The sequence below is a fragment of the Paramormyrops kingsleyae genome, chromosome 2 (genome assembly GCF_048594095.1).
Source record: "Paramormyrops kingsleyae isolate MSU_618 chromosome 2, PKINGS_0.4, whole genome shotgun sequence".
NCBI lineage: Eukaryota > Metazoa > Chordata > Actinopteri > Osteoglossiformes > Mormyridae > Paramormyrops > Paramormyrops kingsleyae.
The window spans coordinates 38,788,868-38,806,480 of NC_132798.1; the positions used below are offsets into that span (position 1 = coordinate 38,788,868).

General features: G+C 37.4%; 1 protein-coding gene across 3 annotated transcripts in view; it reads right to left on the reverse strand.

Moving 5' to 3' along the window:
* Window positions 1–7,981, reverse strand: part of morc2 (MORC family CW-type zinc finger 2) — a 69,852-nt gene extending 61,871 nt beyond the window's left edge. For 2 of the 3 annotated variants that reach the window (XM_072709112.1, XM_072709111.1), the window contains exons 1-7: window positions 7,727–7,980; window positions 7,041–7,172; window positions 5,843–5,896; window positions 5,637–5,671; window positions 483–551; window positions 271–361; window positions 53–161 (exon numbers count right to left, since the gene is read on the reverse strand). In XM_072709112.1, coding sequence (XP_072565213.1) covers window positions 53–161; window positions 271–361; window positions 483–551; window positions 5,637–5,671; window positions 5,843–5,896; window positions 7,041–7,108 — 426 coding nt within the window. In that variant the 5' untranslated portion in view covers window positions 7,109–7,172; window positions 7,727–7,980. Of the gene's footprint in view, window positions 1–52; window positions 162–270; window positions 362–482; window positions 552–5,636; window positions 5,672–5,842; window positions 5,897–7,040; window positions 7,173–7,726 lie in introns of all 3 variants that reach the window. The other variant, XR_011989343.1, reaches the window with a different exon arrangement.
* Window positions 7,982–17,613: the final 9,632 nt, after the last annotated feature.

Here is a 17,613-nt window from a genome sequence, read left to right on the forward strand (position 1 = left end):
GTAGCAAAGATGTTTCATGAAGATGCAAATTTACAATTATGTAAGATCTTACCTCATCCAAGCCCTCTTCCTCATGAAAAGTTCGAGACAGAAAGAGGCAGGTTAACATGTCCTCTTTCTTTGTAAAAAGAATGAAGTCTTTTCCAATTCTCATAGAGCCCCTAAGGGATATGGTTATTTTTAGTTACTTTGAAAGATTGTTGCTTCATGAATCTGGGCACCTTCAGTAGACCTTTGATTCCTTCATACAAAGGAACAACAAAGACTTACGATTTAAGACCATTGCCATACTGGCCAATGTGTGTGGACTCTGGGGATCTCTTGCTAGATTTCCCAAACTGGATGACATGTCTAGCTTCATCTGAAAAGACAGAGTACAACAGAAAAAACAATGACTAGGTGCCAAAAATATGCGTCATACAGATCTCAGTAATATGTTCATGACAGTACAAATACTTTGATTTTCTCCATAACATACTCACTTGGATCCATTCCAGTCCCATCATCAAGAAAACACAGCATGAAACCACCTCTGAGGTCAGGTCTCTTCTCTGAATCATACCAGCAGAACAAAACAAGCAAAAACAGGTTACCTAAAGGTACCAAGCGTGGCTTGGCAGATTGGACATACTGGCTGACTGATAAAATCTGCTGATATTGTTTTATTGGCACAAAAATTCAGTTCAGTCTAGAGCTGAGCCATGACAGAATGGTTGTGTAGCTATGTATGGTAAAGATGCTGGGACAATTTTTGTGCCTTGTTTTATTTACAGGCGTTAGAAATACACAATATGAGACGGACAACCAGCATCAGACATCGATTTTGCCAGCACAAATAACTACCACAACAGGCACACACTACCTTTCCAATACCAAATGGAAAAAATGGGGTCAAAACAATACTCCACATTGCAGAGGTGGACATTTCACATCCAGAAAGTAAAAATGTAGGCCAAGACCAACTAACCAGCTGAGTATAAAGTCACAGGCAGACAGAACTAGACTGGTAGGTTGAACAAAATCTGGATGTTTACTTTCTGGATCTAAAATGTCCCCCTCTGCTGCATCATACTTCGAAGACAACCCCAAAATGGGCACCAAGAGTGGAAAACAAAATGGATCCTAGTCATACCATCTGGAAATGGGGGGGGGGGGGGGGTTACAGAGCCAATCAACAATGAGAACCAACTGTACAATACTGAAACAAAAATTCTGAGAGTGTTAGGGAAATACAGAGTCGATTCATATACAAAATCACACATAATATAAGAGGGATGCTAATGTTTGATTGGGAATGGAAAACTTCAGGACCAGAAGTGATACTTTTGTGCATGAACACAGCTCACTTGCAAGGTGATTTTAAGTAGGTGGCTTGTTTTATATTATTTCAAGACATTGGGTGTTTTTGCTGCTTGAGTTTCACAAATTGTTAATATCAGTCAACAAAACACGGCTTAACTACAGGTAACTGATTTTTGACTAGGGATGTAACAACACACATTTGTCATGTGCCATTCGGTTACATTATTTTTGGTTCAGAACACACATTGACACAAATATTTGACAGGCAGAGTATAAGCATTTTGGTTTCTGAATAAATTACACAAAACACTTGAGAGAGAAGTTGAGACAAGGACTGTCTGCTGTTAAATATATGTCACTGAAAGGACATCCAACATACTGATTTGATCTGTGATAGACAATTTTGCATATATATTTTTACAGTATACCAGAGATATGATACTCAAGTCCTGTTTTGAGGCCACATATGAATGGACTTGGTCTTGTCATCCAGTAAGGTGAATTCTTACTCTATTTTGACTTGTATTTGAACACTTGTGATTCAAAAATCATCCCTGAGACCATTCTAGCCCACAGAATATGTCTGCAGCCTGTATGGAGCTGTAGCACCCCCCGATTAACAAGTCAGAAATTATTAATTTTGATGCATAAACTTTATTAGAAACACCCTATAGAATGTATTGACTGTAAAATATCAATTTTTGAGGTGGTTGACAACTGTAAATTTCTGGACAAAACAAACAGACAAGCACCAATCACACGATGCTGGCATGTTCTGAGCTTTAAACAGTACTACAAAAAAAATTTAAATGATGGTTGCAAAACAAAGCAATTTCAGCCTTTATAACATCTGAATGCTGTCTGTGTGTCATTTCGTTTTCTTATCAGTCCCAGTAAATCTCGACTACATCTTGAACTAAAAAATCTTTTCTAACCAGTTAGCCAATGCAGAAAAAAAGAAAATATATAAATTAATTTAATTTCATCTAAAGATATTGCACTCATGTCATGCTGACAACCCATGGTCTGTAGATGTGCAGCATGGCTGATAAAGAACTGGTTCAGAAAAACTAGGTTGGTTCTACTTTGAGTGAAAGGAAATGGTTAGAATTTGTAATATCCTACATGGGCCAATCTACCATAAAGCGAAAAGATACCGTTCGTGCAACTGTTGGCAACACAATCAATTTAATCAATCTTATTCGTCCATATTTTTTGTAAACTGAGTTCAGAAGTGCAGTTATTCACCAAAGTGTTAAATTTAGTATTATTAAAATTAAATCACTTTTGCTATAGCCAGTTTCTTTTACATGTACAGTACTTTATACGCCTTTATTAAGATTACTAATAATGTTGCATTAATGCCAAAAACAATGTCTGTTATTATACAATTGCTGATTAAGTGGTTAAATGGTTAATTAACATTACTACATACATTCTACTTTAGTCAGTTTGGAAAAAAATCATATCATAGGTCATGATATGAATAAAAAATGTGTAAAGTTTGGTATCAAATCACAGGGTCAGCCAGAATTCAGCACCCGGGGAGCAGTTACATCAATGAGCCAAAACAAGAGCATTTACAAATTAAAGGGTTTTTTTTTACCACTTGGCTCATTCACTTAAAGGTTGGGCACCCCTGCTCTAACTCAAGATCTATTTTTCAAGTGGCCAGTGTGCCGAGATCTACCAGTTCAAATAGGGAGCCATAGCTATTACTCTTTTACTCTAGCTATTGCCTTTCTACATAGTTAACATGCACACAGCAAATTCAGGTAATTCTCCAAATTGAAAAAGTATAAATAAATGTATTTCTCTACCTTAGTAGGACTGCTGGCACTGGGAAGATGCAGCTAGATAGAAATTGACTGCTGTGCTGCTAACTGACTTTTCAGTTCTCGTGCTTTTCGGCTTTTAGCAGGGAACTGTCTTGTAGCTTTTGTGCATCGTTTTGAAGTGCCGCTCCAAGTTGCCCTTCTTCAGTAAAGCCACTCTCGCATTGCATATAAGACATGAAAAAAATCCTCTTCCCACTCTGAATGAAAATATGTTTTTGATCTTTTGGCTTCTGACATGTTTCCATGCTAAATGTTTACAGTACACGATTAGCTGCACACTGAAAAATGGGCACGCATGCACGGATTTGAAGTGCACGGATGCTTGAGACGCACTTCGCGATCGATTGAGAATCGATTGAGATCGACTGTTTGGGCACCACTGACAGAGTATACAGATAAAAAAAAAATATATTATCAAACAAGTAACTCTCTCACCTGATGGCAAAACTCGCAATTGGAATGATTAAATGAGCTAATGGATCTCCTTTTCAAACACACATGCGCATAAATGCCTGGGATCCATTTACAGCATCAGGCTAACTGGTGATGCTGGAGCACTTTTTTAAGTGTGCCTTATCGCAATACAATTAAGTTCACCAGATCTTTGTAACCACTGAACTGCACTTCGGTGAAATGATTTAATTCCCCCACGATAAATTTAGCCAAATAAAAATCTCAGCCTAAAGAAAATATTACAAGACTACAATATACACTCTACATACCTTTAAAAAAAAAAAAAAAAAAAAAAAAAGACGACTAAATTCTCGCACAATAAATTTTGCCAAGTTCCTCACGATACATTTTGCTGGCTAGCTACAGTATTAGACTGCTATGGATAAAATCTGCTCAACAACGAAAAATCAATATAAACTATTTTCTGAATTTTCTATAATAATCTTGTGCCCCAAAGTTCTAGTATCACTGACCTGTACCATGTTCCTGGGAAGTTTGCAAAAAGATACACAGAATAACTTTTGATGACAGATGACTGCATTCACAAGATGGTGGATAAAGGCTCAATTTTCACCCTTGGCTGTCCTGTCTTTGCAATTCCATTTGGGGTAATGTTGGGTCTAGTCAAGTGTACATTTTTAGATGTAGATTTTCATCCATGTAATGGTTTTGTGAAGTGGTAAAAAGATCTATCAAAGATCAAATAGAGCACAGACACCCTCTACTTACGAACTTTCAACATACGAACAAAGAGGACTGTAAGCCCAAATTATGTTCATTAGGCTCCCGTTTCCTGTCCGCAACATCAATTTTTTTTTTGCGTGCAAATTCCACCTAGTACGACTTCTGGCCACTACTCCCGCCACGCAGCAGCGTGACATGCGTACTCCCAGCATCCTAGTTCTATATACTTGCGTATATCCTTAAAATGATCCTGAATAACGACTTGCATTACATGGCCATTCGTAATTTGAAATGTTCATTTCTCATTTGTAAGTAGAGGAGCATCTGTATATGAAGTATTAATTACAAATACAGTGATCCAGTTAACACAGATAAGCCTTTAATCATTTCATCCTTTTCTTTGCGGTTACTAAGCATTTTTGCTTCAATTTTGCTGTGATGTGTCTCAAAATCTGAGTAAGTCCAGATCTTCACTCATAATGTGCCTGCAAAGGTTGATAAAGTTTATCATCAAATTGTCCGAGTTATGGCAGTAATGATGTCAAGTGTCCAAACCTATCCTCTTTAAATATCACTATGTGGCTCTGTTTATATTTTGGGGCAATTGATCATTCCCAATTTGCCACCCCTACAACATGTTTGAAAAGTTAGAAAAAGTTATGCAAAATACATATAGAATAACTGCTCACAAGACCAAGTGTTGTATACAGGTACTGTCCTTTACTGCCACAGAAGCGCTGCTGAATCAATTTTGGGGCAGTTGCGAAGTTTGGAAAAGATCAGACAATTTTTTTATTATCATGCAGAAAAGATCATGGGTCCGGGCTGCCCTTCTCTTTCCTATCATTATGTGGAGCTGTGTCAATTTTGGTGTAGATTGTCTTAAAATTTGATCAGGTCAGAATCTTCAGCAGTATAACAAATTGAAACATCTGTAAAATACTTTGAGTTATCACTGTACAGTTTTTCATTATTACTGGATCGATGTGTCTTAAAATTTGAACACTTACACTCTGAAAAAGATCCGTGCAGGAAATCAGGCACATATCTTCCATCCATATAATGTTTTTGTGAAGCACGAATAAAATCTATCAGTTAAACTTATCACATTCACAAGGACAAATGTTATCTGTTTAACCCTTCCCTTTGCTGATGTTAAGCCGTGTTGCTTAAATTTTGGGGAAATCTGTCTCAAAGTTTAATCATTTTGAACGATCTAGTTTGAAAAAGACCCATCAACTTTCTGAATTACCATCTTAACAAGCAAAGTGTCTGTAGAGGCAACGAACTAGTCCCAAAATCACATATATTCCCTAGGGAGATCCAGGGTATACAATACTTTAACTTTCTGGCATTTACCTGTATAAAGGTCAATTCTTGTTGCATTGGCATCCCTGCAAAGAGAGAACAATAAAATTCTATTGTGTTGAGATATGACTTGAGACAGTGCTGATCTGCATAAGCCAATAGAGGTAGCTACACTTATCGGCTGCTTAATTTTAGAAGGCTTTCAGTAAAAAAAAAAATGCAGTCAATTCAGACACTGAATAATAAAAAAATGATACCTTGCATTGTCCACCAGTTCAGCCAGAGCTCCAAACAAGAACTCATGGGTTGTCCTAGATGCAAATCAAAACAAATTAAGGCATCATTTTGGTCTTCTGAATTTAAAACAAAGCCCACCATGTAAAAATCACTCACTCACACACACACACACTTAAATTAAGCACTTAACAATAAGCAGTAAAAGTTTTAACTGAGACTACCATTCAAGGAAAAGTGTCCTCACGTTAGATCTCCACAAGGCTATGACATTATATTGTATTATCATTAAATGTTTGTCACTAGGCAAAAATACCATGACACTCCAATTTCAAACTGTTTACTAAAATCAAGCCATTTATTCACCATGAAACAGTGGAGATAAAACAGTGGAGCAATTGATGAAAACACATTATACAAGTGGATGATAAAGTATATTGTCCAAACTGTGAGGCATGTGCAGAGATAGGAATACTATCAAGAAGTGTTCATATTTATTTAAATAACTAGGAGTGTTCGATGATCCCAAATATAAGAAAGTCTTCCAGAGGTACCTCAATAATTAACATCCATTTCTGACTGTGTACTTTATTAAGACTAACTGGGTCCAGTGACTTCTAAGGGTATTGTTTGACTCATTGACATACACATTCAAAAACTGCCATTTTCAATTTTAATTTTGCTTTTTCACTGTGCAGCTCTGTCATGCTTCGCTGAAGTATACAAAACATTCAAATTGTGTATGTCAATGGATTTAACATTTTTATTACATTGCTTAGTGCAGTTCAGGTCATTCATGCAATTTTTATATGCAAAACATAATATTTTTCATTACAGACCAATGAATATTTACAGCCATCTTTTGGTTATGCCATTTTCCATCTCCATTAAAAAGAATGTACTCCAATAATCCTTGGCTAAAATGTGCTTTTTGTTGCACATGACAAATGTACCAATTAATTTTTCCATAATAAAAAAGAAACCATACTAATGAATTTTAGTTTAAAAAACTCACTAAATTACATGTTCCTTTGTAATATTTGCCTGACATATCGAGAGGCAACAGTCTCTTTTTTAAGGTAACAAATTAACCTAATTGACAAATAAATGTAACACTATAGTTTTCAAAGACTGCATGCTACTTCTACCTTCTTCCCTGTTCTAGATAACCTGAGTTTTGTGCTGCAGGTGTATGGAATTCGCTTCTGACCAGATACTTACGAGTTTGTGTGCAGGTACTCGAAGGTGAGCTGTGCTCTGTTTAAGCTGCTGTAGTTTGCGAAGGCCATTGCAAGAATTTCAACTCCAGGTTGTTAAAAACTTCTATGATCCTTTCCTTGGACTTCCTAAAAGCTATTTAATACAGAAAGTGAAGTTAGCACAACTAATTTTCAAGACATTTTTTACCAAAACTAACATAAAATCGTTTAAATTAGTGCAGATATTACAGCAAAAACAACATTTTAAATGCATGAAACATACAAGCCGGATAACTGAGGCAACGGAATTTTTATCTTGTGCGAATTCTCGCCTAGGCATGCTTTTACAGTACTACACTGACTGCACTGTGTAAAGATAAATGCCCCATTCCGTTCAGAAACACTAGGCGCGTCGAGATGATGGTGTTTGCCAGTCCTCTACATGGAATGAGCTAAAGGAAGTCTCTTGAGTCAGAACGACAGAGGAACGTTTCTCACGTGGGAGGCCCATTCAACCCCACGGTCCTTTAGCTGGATAGTTTGCAAATTTCTAATTCTGTGCAACCATAATTATGTTTGTACAAATATATAAAAGTAGCGAGCAAACTGAATAAAGCCACAGGACATCGCCAGTTATATAGCTATTCTTTCTTCCTCCCCCACATCACACATTTTCGGTTCCCGTTGCTCTCATAGCCATCTAGCTACCTGTATAGCATGATGCATTGGCAGGATATATTTTTGCTTTAGCAAACCGTTTTAACCGCCATGGATTTCCGAGTTCTTGTATACGTCAATCCTCGAAATAAGCAATATCACTTAAATGTATTTATTGCTACTCCCTTGAAAGACGTTTTATGTATTACTCGACTGCAAAGGCCGCAGAGAACTCCGACTGCGCCACCTCATTCGCAAACCCGCGGAGACAAGCTCGAGCGAGAAACAAAAGTGTTGCGTTACAGTGTGAATCCGCCTCTAAAGAGTCGCAGAGCGCCAATCAGGAAACACCACATAAATTTACAGCGCTGCCATTCGTAAAGACTCCTGTCATGTGACTTAATGCGCCGCTAGAATGATCATGTGACTCTTGCAATGGGTAGCTAAGGTAAGTATAACGCAAGTTACCGATAATTTAATGTGAAATATCATTATTATTATCATTATTATTATCATCATCATTATTATTATTATTATTATTATTATTATTGTTGTTGTTACAAATAATACTACTAATAAAGGACTGTTCTATAAGTAAAGATGCCCGGTCGTATTCGCCAACAAAGCAAGGAGTGTGTGGACAACCGACAGACCTAGTTCGTTTCGTTTTTTCCTTATAAGAGGTGAGCCATTAACATAATACACAGAAACGACGCTAATATTAAAAGATTTATGAGAGCTAGGAACTCTAAGACTATGTTCGGGAAACACGTCATCTCAAGATATATTCCAGTTACCTGTGCTGAGTTTCTTTTATGTAGTTTATTTTGCCTAAGACTATAGGCAGTAAGTAGTCATACACTTGGACGTCATATGTTTTTTATTCCTAGAAGTTTTGTCAGTTTTGTAATTTCGACATAACTTGAGCAGACCTTAATGTGTTTGTTAAATGCTATGCTCTTCGTGCCATAATATATCAGCGCTGCGCAAATATAAAATAGAAATGGGGCAGACGAAAATCTTTAAGGTTACATCAGACCTGTGATATGAACAGCCATGTTGTATAATTTTCTCATTTGTCTCATGAAATGGCTGCCATGTGTTCAGCAGGCTCTTAAAAACAACATATTTCCATTGTTGGAACTATTTGTCTTTTTGCTAAATTTTTGAAAATAACAATGTTGCTAATTTAAAAAAAAATTCAAAATATTTCTATTGATCAAACCTGCTACATTTGGAGGAAGGAATAAGAAGCAACCTTTAATAACCATCAGTTACTTTTAAATCCTTCTTTATTATATTGTTTGTGTTGTATGTTGTATATATTATATTTCCTGTACTGCAGTTAAAGTAAATTTATGTTTTCTGTAAGGTGGGCTAAGGATTATTACCCATGCATCTTCTAACCTTCTATCCTGGTCAGGATCACGTGGAGAAAGATTATTCATTTATTTTTATTAATTTTAAATAATTGACTATAAATCAATTTGTTTGTGGAATATCTTAGTATTTTGTGACATTACACACTGACTTTAAATTTATGTTATTACACTGTCTACATTCTAACTGGTGTATTATCTAAATGAAAATATATTGTGTTCCTGAAGTAAAAATGCTTTACATTTCAAAGTATTCTGTGCCAGTACTTGAGGTGGTATATGTTTAGATTTATCCTAAATGTCTTTTTTTTCTATGTCAAAGTACTTTCTACACTACGGCTGGGTATTGGAACAGATGCTCCGATTAGATTTCATTCCATTTCACAAGCTAACAATTCAGTTCAATTGGATTTGATTCAATTCCAATTCATTATCAGTCGGATTGGAATAAGATATAAAATACTATATAACAGCTTCATATTTGTAAAGATTTTTAAAAAGCTCTAAATGGAACACAATTACAGATGCAGAGTGACTGAAAACAAGTTCTGAAAACCATAAAAGAAAGACTAAAGGCTTGTATATCAGTTTTTTATTTGAGGAACATATGGGTATAGTTCCAAAAAACCAAAACCAAACTGTATCTTTCAAAGCACAAAAAATTACTTCTGACTGAAAAGAATAGCTAAAAATGAAACTCACATGCTATGTTTCAGAAGAACTTTAAAGATATGTGCCAAACATAATTTTCAATCTTTAATTCTTTTTATTTGAGTAGCATACGGGTATTGTTTAAGGCTGGGAATGAGCCTTGATCTCACAATTAAATTCGATTTTGATTTACAAGTGCTCAATCGGGTTAAATTTCAATTTTATTCAATTTATGTTTAAAAGATGTGCTGTCAAACCAGATTTGTTGTAAAAACTATGGCAACAGGCACAACACAGTAGTGTTAATATTGCAGAACAAAGCAACATAATCAAGTCACCATTACATGATGAAAATAAGATGAGAAACAATATACTGTATTATGATGAGCATAAAATTAATTATTGTACTTTCCTGTGAATACACTGAAATACTTCATTCACATTTTTCTCTCTGCAGTTCTTGTACCCATCCAGAAATAAAAAAAATTATGCCTCCAGACTTTTAGTTGCTTTAATTTGCTTTAGTGTTACACACACCATTTGAAGAAAACAGATAACAATATTCTCATAACTGATGGAATGTCACATCCAGTAAAGTTTTCTCTTTACATTGTTTGCTTTTGTTTCCCTATATTTTTCTTTTATATAATGTTATTTCATGTCACTGTAAACAGTGGACTGAATATGATTGGTGCCCTACTTGAATTCTCTTGACAGTATTCACATACTCCGAGCACTCCATTTCCGTAACTGTCAGTGCACCAAGATGGCAGCACGGTGGCGGTTACACAATACCATTCAACCCTTGTATGGGTGGGAGTGAAAGTAGCGCCACGTATATGATAAGGAGACCGATACAACTAAAATTCAGTGAAAATGTTTTCAAAGTCACATGGGAAAGGCATACATTAACAAGACTGATCTTGGGATTTTGTGAATCGATATTGAATTGTCAAAATCAGGATCGCAATTAATAATAAAATCAATATTTTTTCCCGCCCATATTCTACACCCTCACTGAACAAAACATTTCTGTCCAGTTAATATTTTCCACCAATTGAAATGCAGAAATTATATAAATTAAGTCCATAAAGGTAAGCAGTGCTTGACAACAATCTGGGGTGCATTTCCTGATAATGATCAATCTTAGTGGTCTATTCTCCCATGAGGTGCTAAAAGTTACGCACTTCTGAGTTACATGTATTCTCCCCTCATCAGAAAGTTTAGAATACATTGCTAATTTAATAACACAATCAACTGCATAGTCCAAACAAGCCTACTGTATATGCTACAGCGTAGAATGCAATGTATTATTCCAAACCAATTGCTAGTCGCTTCCACTAAAAACCCACACATCTGCACCATTTAGCATAGAATGGTTAGCAGTTAGGCAAGTGTCCTGGTCAGATAATTCTGTTGGGGATCCTTAACCTAGTGTATGTAAAGTATGATTGAAGTGCATGTATGTGTATGAAAATACAGGACAAATCGCATCCCATATTGGTTCAAAACTGAGCATTTCACGATCCACCTGGAAACATACAATACATTCAGTGTTACTTGAAGTATATCAAGACAAGGTTGAAGTATTCTGGCTATTTCTATCAGTCCTATTCTCACAAGAGCACAAGTTCATGGACTGCAGCTTAGGATTGTGAGGACACATTCATTTTAATTGGAAGAATGATTTTTAAATTGGCCAGTCATTTAGCCAAATTGATTTACCTGCTAGGCATGTTGACAAGGCAGATGACACTTGAATCTAGTCTAATGGTAACATATTTCTATAAGCTATTGTTATATAATTCTTACATAATTTTTCACACGTCTTGGTGTAACATTTATTTCTAAATGTACTGCGTAAAAAGTTTCATTTTGTTACTTGACTTATGTTTGGCTTTCTGTTCACTGCAGTATTGCACATATCAAGCATAAACGTACACAAGCATCAGAGTTAAATCGATGGGAGAATAAGCTTAAGCAAAAAAAGTGCGCAGATATTCTTAAGACCATGTGAGAATTGTTTATCAGCAAACAAGATAAACGTTGTAGATAAAGAACATGTGAATTTTGTGAGTTTCCCAAAACCCTTCAATTTAACAAATTAACTTAAAGTAGTTCCTTGTTGGCTCCTCACCAGTGTCCACGTGAGAAAAGCACAGACACTAGATAACAGGAACATCAATTTCATGCATTTCAATGGTCAAATATATATTATTGTCATCAAACATATGCAAATGTGAAAATAAAATCTAACTAAAAATCTATCAAAACATGTGAAAGCACAAAAGATTAAGACCAAAATAAATTATCCTCCATCCATCCATCTATCCATCCAATTTCTGTATCTGCTTGTCCTGTGCAGGGCCACGGGGGTCCAAAGAACAACTCAGGACTGCAGATAAATAAATTTCCTATTAGTTGAAAATACTGTATATAAACTGGCTCAAAATGTGATGTGGCTTATTGTAAAGAAAAGGAACAATGGCAAGCAGAAATAGGAAAAGGAAACAACACTACTCAAATAAGAGTTACAAAATGTATTGAGGAGATGGCCAAAAAATCTTTTAAATAAAATAATTATTGCAATGTTGTGCAATAACAGCACTCAGCATTCAGGAGACAATCTTAGACCTCCCGAGGATTTGTGCAAGCACCATAATAGCATCTTCCACATGCCCAGACCGTGCTCTACAACAGTGTGTGTTCTTTGATGTGCCGTGTTGTACTTCAGTCACAGTTTGAGGATTCAACACTGGATGATACCTACTATCTCCCAGTAACCTGCCACTAACATCTTTTGCTATCTCCATGCACAGATTTGGACACAGTGGCCGGTGGTGTAGAAACAGAGAGCTGTCAGAAGCTGCACAATGGAATTGAGGGAAAAATTCCAGTGTGTTCCTTTTAAGAACATAAGAAATTTACAAACGAGAGGAGGCCATTCGGCCCATCAAGCTCGTTTGGGGAGAACTTAACTAATAGCTCAGAGTTGTTAAAATCTTATCTAGCTCTGATTTAAAGGAACCCATGGTTTTAGCTTCCACTACACTAGCAGGAAGACTATTCCATACTCTAACTACACGCTGTGTAAAGAAGTGCTTCCTCAAATTTGTTTTAAAATGTTCTCCCGCTAATTTCCACTTATGGCCACGAGTTCTAGTATTTAGACTAATATTGAAATAGTCATTTGGCTGAACAGCATCCAGACCCGTTAGAATCTTATAGACCTGAATCATATCCCCCCTTAGTCTCCTTTGCTCAAGGCTAAACAGATTCAGTTCCGCTAACCTCTCCTCATAAGACATTCCTCTAAGACCAGGAATCATTCTCGTAGCTCTTTGTTGCACCTTTTCTAAGACAGCAATGTCCTTCTTGAGGTATGGTGACCAAACCTGCACACAGTATTCTAGGTGGGGTCTTACCAAGGAATTATATAAGAGTTACAAAATGTATTGAGGAGATGGCCAAAAAATCTTTTAAATAAAATAATTATTGCAATGTTGTGCAGCATAGCACACAACAATAACAGCACTCAGCATTCAGGAGACAATCTTAGACCTCCCGAGGACTTGTACAAGCACCATAATAGCATCTTCCACATGCCCAGACCGTGCTCTACAACAGTATGTGTTCTTTGATGTGCCGTGTTGTACTTCAGTCACAATTTGAGGATTCAACACTGGATGATACCTACAATCTCCCAGTAACCTGCCACCAACATCTTTTGCTATCTGACATGCTCCAGACCTGGACCAGATATAAACATCATTTATACTGCCAGGCCACTTGGCCATAATGTCTGTTGGTTGATGGTTGCATATCACCTGGATCTTTATGCTGAGAACACTTTTCAACAGGCGCAGATGGGATTAAAGAGGCTGGGAGAATGAATCAGGATTACCATTCCATCCACGGCACCTACACAGCCTATGTATTCCTGCAATGCCATGAAAACCAATTTTGCTACAATCATGCTAGGCTCCTCTTGCTGGAAATTGTATGTAGTTGCATGCATGGTTACTCCATGCACAGATTTGGACACAGTGGCCGGTGGTGTAGAAACAGAAAGCTGTCAGAAGCTGCACAATGGAATTGAGGGAAAAATTCCTGTGTGTTCCTTTTAAGAACATAAGAACATAAGAAATTTACAAACGAGAGGAGGCCATTTGGCTTCCTCAAATTTGTTTTAAAATGTTCTCCCACTAATTTCCACTTATGGCCACGAGTTCTAGTATTTAGACTAATATTGAAATAGTCATTTGACTGAACAGCATCCAGACCCGTTAGAATCTTATAGACCTGAATCATATCCCCCCTTAGTCTCCTTTGCTCAAGGCTAAACAGATTCAGTTCCGCTAACCTCTCCTCATAAGACATTCCTCTAAGACCAGGAATCATTCTCATACAGTAGCTCTTTGTTGCACCTTTTCTAAGGCAGCAATGTCCTTCTTGAGGTATGGTGACCAAACCTGCACACAGTATTCTAGGTGGGGTCTTACCAAGGAATTATATAAGTGTAACATCACCTCACTTGACTTAAACTCCACACACCCAACATTCTGTTCGCTTTTTTTATTGCTTCCCCACACTGGCGAGAGTGGGACATGGAAGTATCAACATACATACCGAGATCTTTCTCGTAATCAGCTACCTTTATTTCAGTGGAACCCATAAAATATCTGTACTTTATATTTCTGCTCCCTGCATGGATTACCTTACATTTATCTGTGTTAAATTTCATCTGCCAAGTATCAGCCCATTCGCTAATTAAATCCAGATCCTGTTGAAGCCTCTCTGCTGCTAGATCAGTATCTGCTACACCGCCCACCTTGGTGTCGTCTGCAAATTTAACCAGTTTACTGTATGTATTTGTGTCAATATCATTAATGTAAATTAGGAACAATAGTGGTCCTAAAATTGAACCCTGCGGTACCCCACTATGAACGGAGGCCCACTGTGACATTGTGCCTCTAATAACTACTCGCTGCTTCCTGTCAGTTAGCCAGTTTTTGATCCAAGCTGCCACAGTTCCTAAAATCCCTGCAGCTTTAAGCTTTAGCAAGAGCCGTTTGTGGGGAACAACATCAAAGGCCTTCTGGAAATCTAAGTAAATCACATCATAGGCCTTTTTGTGATCAATTTCACTTGTAGCTTCCTCAAAGAACTCAAGTAGATTCGTTAAGCAGGATCTACCTCTCCTAAATCCATGTTGGCTATCCTTTATAATGTTATTTGCATCTAGGTAATCTACCATTTTCACTTGAATTATAGCTTCCATTATTTTTCCAGTAATGCTAGTTAAACTGATTGGCCTATAGCACAGGTCGGCAATTAGCGGCCCCCGGGCCACATGTGGCCCGCAAGCAGGGGCGGATTAAGGTGCACAGAGGCCCCTAGGCTACAGTAGTCTGTGGGCCCCCCAACCCCGCCCCCCTCCGCGCCAATGGGGGCCCCCTTGCAGGCTGGCACACGTGGGGCCCCTAGGCTTAAGCCATATCTAGCCTGTGCGTTAATCCGCCCCTGCCCGCAAGCAAAAACATCTGGCCCGTGAGATTGTTTGAACCAGAGCATGTGAGCGGAGCGTGAGCGAGGAGCGGAGCGGCCGGAATTTGGTCAGAGCGCGGAGCGGGTTTTCTAATTAAGGCTGGAGCGGTCGCTTTATCTCGCTCCAATTTCGCTCCGATACCGCTCACACTACAATTCTGAGGTGTGCCCAGATCTACCCAGAATTCATCTATACAATTATCAAGACTGTTACACAAATTGGCCGAGATGGAATTCGCAAAGTATTTCACAAAGAAAACTGATAAATCATACAAGTGTACTATTCTTATCAAACGTTTAGATGACAAGAATGTACAGCAAGAACAACAATGTGGTGAAACTGTTTCAGGGAGTAAAGATTCACTTTGGAATCACTTTTCTCAGAAACTTGAGTGTGCTACGCGAACAAGCGGAAGCCAGAGCAAAACGCGTGCAAGTTTTATATGGTTGTAGCATATCAAGTCTATAAAGTAAATTAAAGTATAAAAGCCTATAAAGTAAATATTGGTAATCAAATAAATTCGTTTTGTCATTCAAAGTAGGTCTAATAAGATTTTTTTTAATTTCACGTAACGTAAAATTTAATTTTAGAGACGTGCTGCATCAACAGAAAAAAATTGAGGAATTTAAAACGTGTCTGTATATTCTTTAGGCTATTAAACCCACTGATTCCTTTATTTTTAAGCCTATTTTTGTGTGGAATGCCATTTCCAAACCTGTCCGTTGTTGCCGATAGGTTGCTTAAAAATAAATATTTTCTGTTCTGACTGACAATGTTGCCGTTGCTCATATTTCTTTATGACATAAGGCTTCGGTTTAAGGTGACATTTGTTAGGCATGCAGATTATTTGTTCCTCTTTTAAATTGGAGCGAGCGTGGAGCGATTTGACTGGAGCGGGAGGACATTTTAGTGGAGCGAGGAGCGGTGTTGAGCGAAGCGGCTTAGTGCGAATTAGAGCGGAGGAGCGGGCGGAGCCAACAGCCTCGTGAGCGAGGAGCGGAAATTCTCACCGCTCCGCTCCGCTCACATGCTCTGGTTTGAACTACAGAATGAAAATAAATAAATGATATTTTTTAAAAATCAGACTGACAGTCTCAAAAAAGCTCTTTATTTGGAAACCTCATTTTTCAGAACAGAAATATTTCAATCGATCTAAATTCTTATTTGTTATATCTGGATACGAGGGTGAATAAGCGCATCAGCGAGGTGCAGAGCGAACGCTCAACATGCAAAAACAAATGACGTCAGCGGGCAGCGTCTGGTGCTGAAATTCCAATAGTCTCTAAAACACAAGTTGTCACTCAAACAACGGACATAGGCGTCATATTATTGTGAAAATTAAAACACTTCTTTCAAACAGGCCAGACATCAAACAAATTAGCCATTGTTTTGGTTGTGGCCCGCCATGTAATGGCTTGGAAAAAATCTGGCCGGAGGCCAAACTTAATTGCCGACCCCTGGCCTATAGTTTGCTGGATTACTTCTATCCCCTTTTTTGAATATGGGTGTTATATTAGCATGCTTCCAATCTGATGGTACCACACCCGCAGACAACCATTTCTGGAATATTAAAGTTAAAGATTGGCTAATAATATCCCTCATCTCTTTTAAGACTATAGGTAAGATGCCATCAGGCCCCTGCGATTTATTTATTTTGAGTTTAGCTAGGCTTAGTATCACATCAACCTCAGTTATACATATATTGGTCATAGACGATGCTGTATTCGTATTAATTGGTGGTAAGTTACTTGTGTTCTCTATTGTGAACACCCTTGAAAAATAATCATTAAACTCATTTACTATATCAATTTCATTATCAATTATAAGTCCCTTACTATCCTGCAAATGAGTGATTTCAGCTTTTAGTGCTCTCTTGGAGTTAAAATATTGGAAGAAACCTTTACTGTCATGCTTAGCCTCCAATGCAATTTTTCTTTCTACATCCCTCTTGGATAGCCTAATGTCATTTTTTAACTCTGCCTGTAGACTTAGATACTCCTGCTTAATTTTGAAATCATTAGTTATTTTCCAATTGTGGAACAGAGCCCTTTTCCTCCTGACTTTATTCTTAATTTCCTTAGTAAACCACCTTGGTTGTCGTTTCCTAGATTTAGTTTTGCTGGAAACAGATATGAAGTCCTCTTGCACTTGCAACAATGTGCTTTTGAAAAATTCCCATGCCTCTTCAACTGTTTTGCTTTTTAACTCTGTCCAGTTTACAGTTTCTAATTTCCGTCTCATACCATTAAAGTTAGCCTTCCTAACATTGTATACTTTTAATTTCGACTTTGCTCTTCGGACACTAAAATTAACCTCGAATTTAACCATGTTATAATCACTACCGTACAATGGGTCTAAAA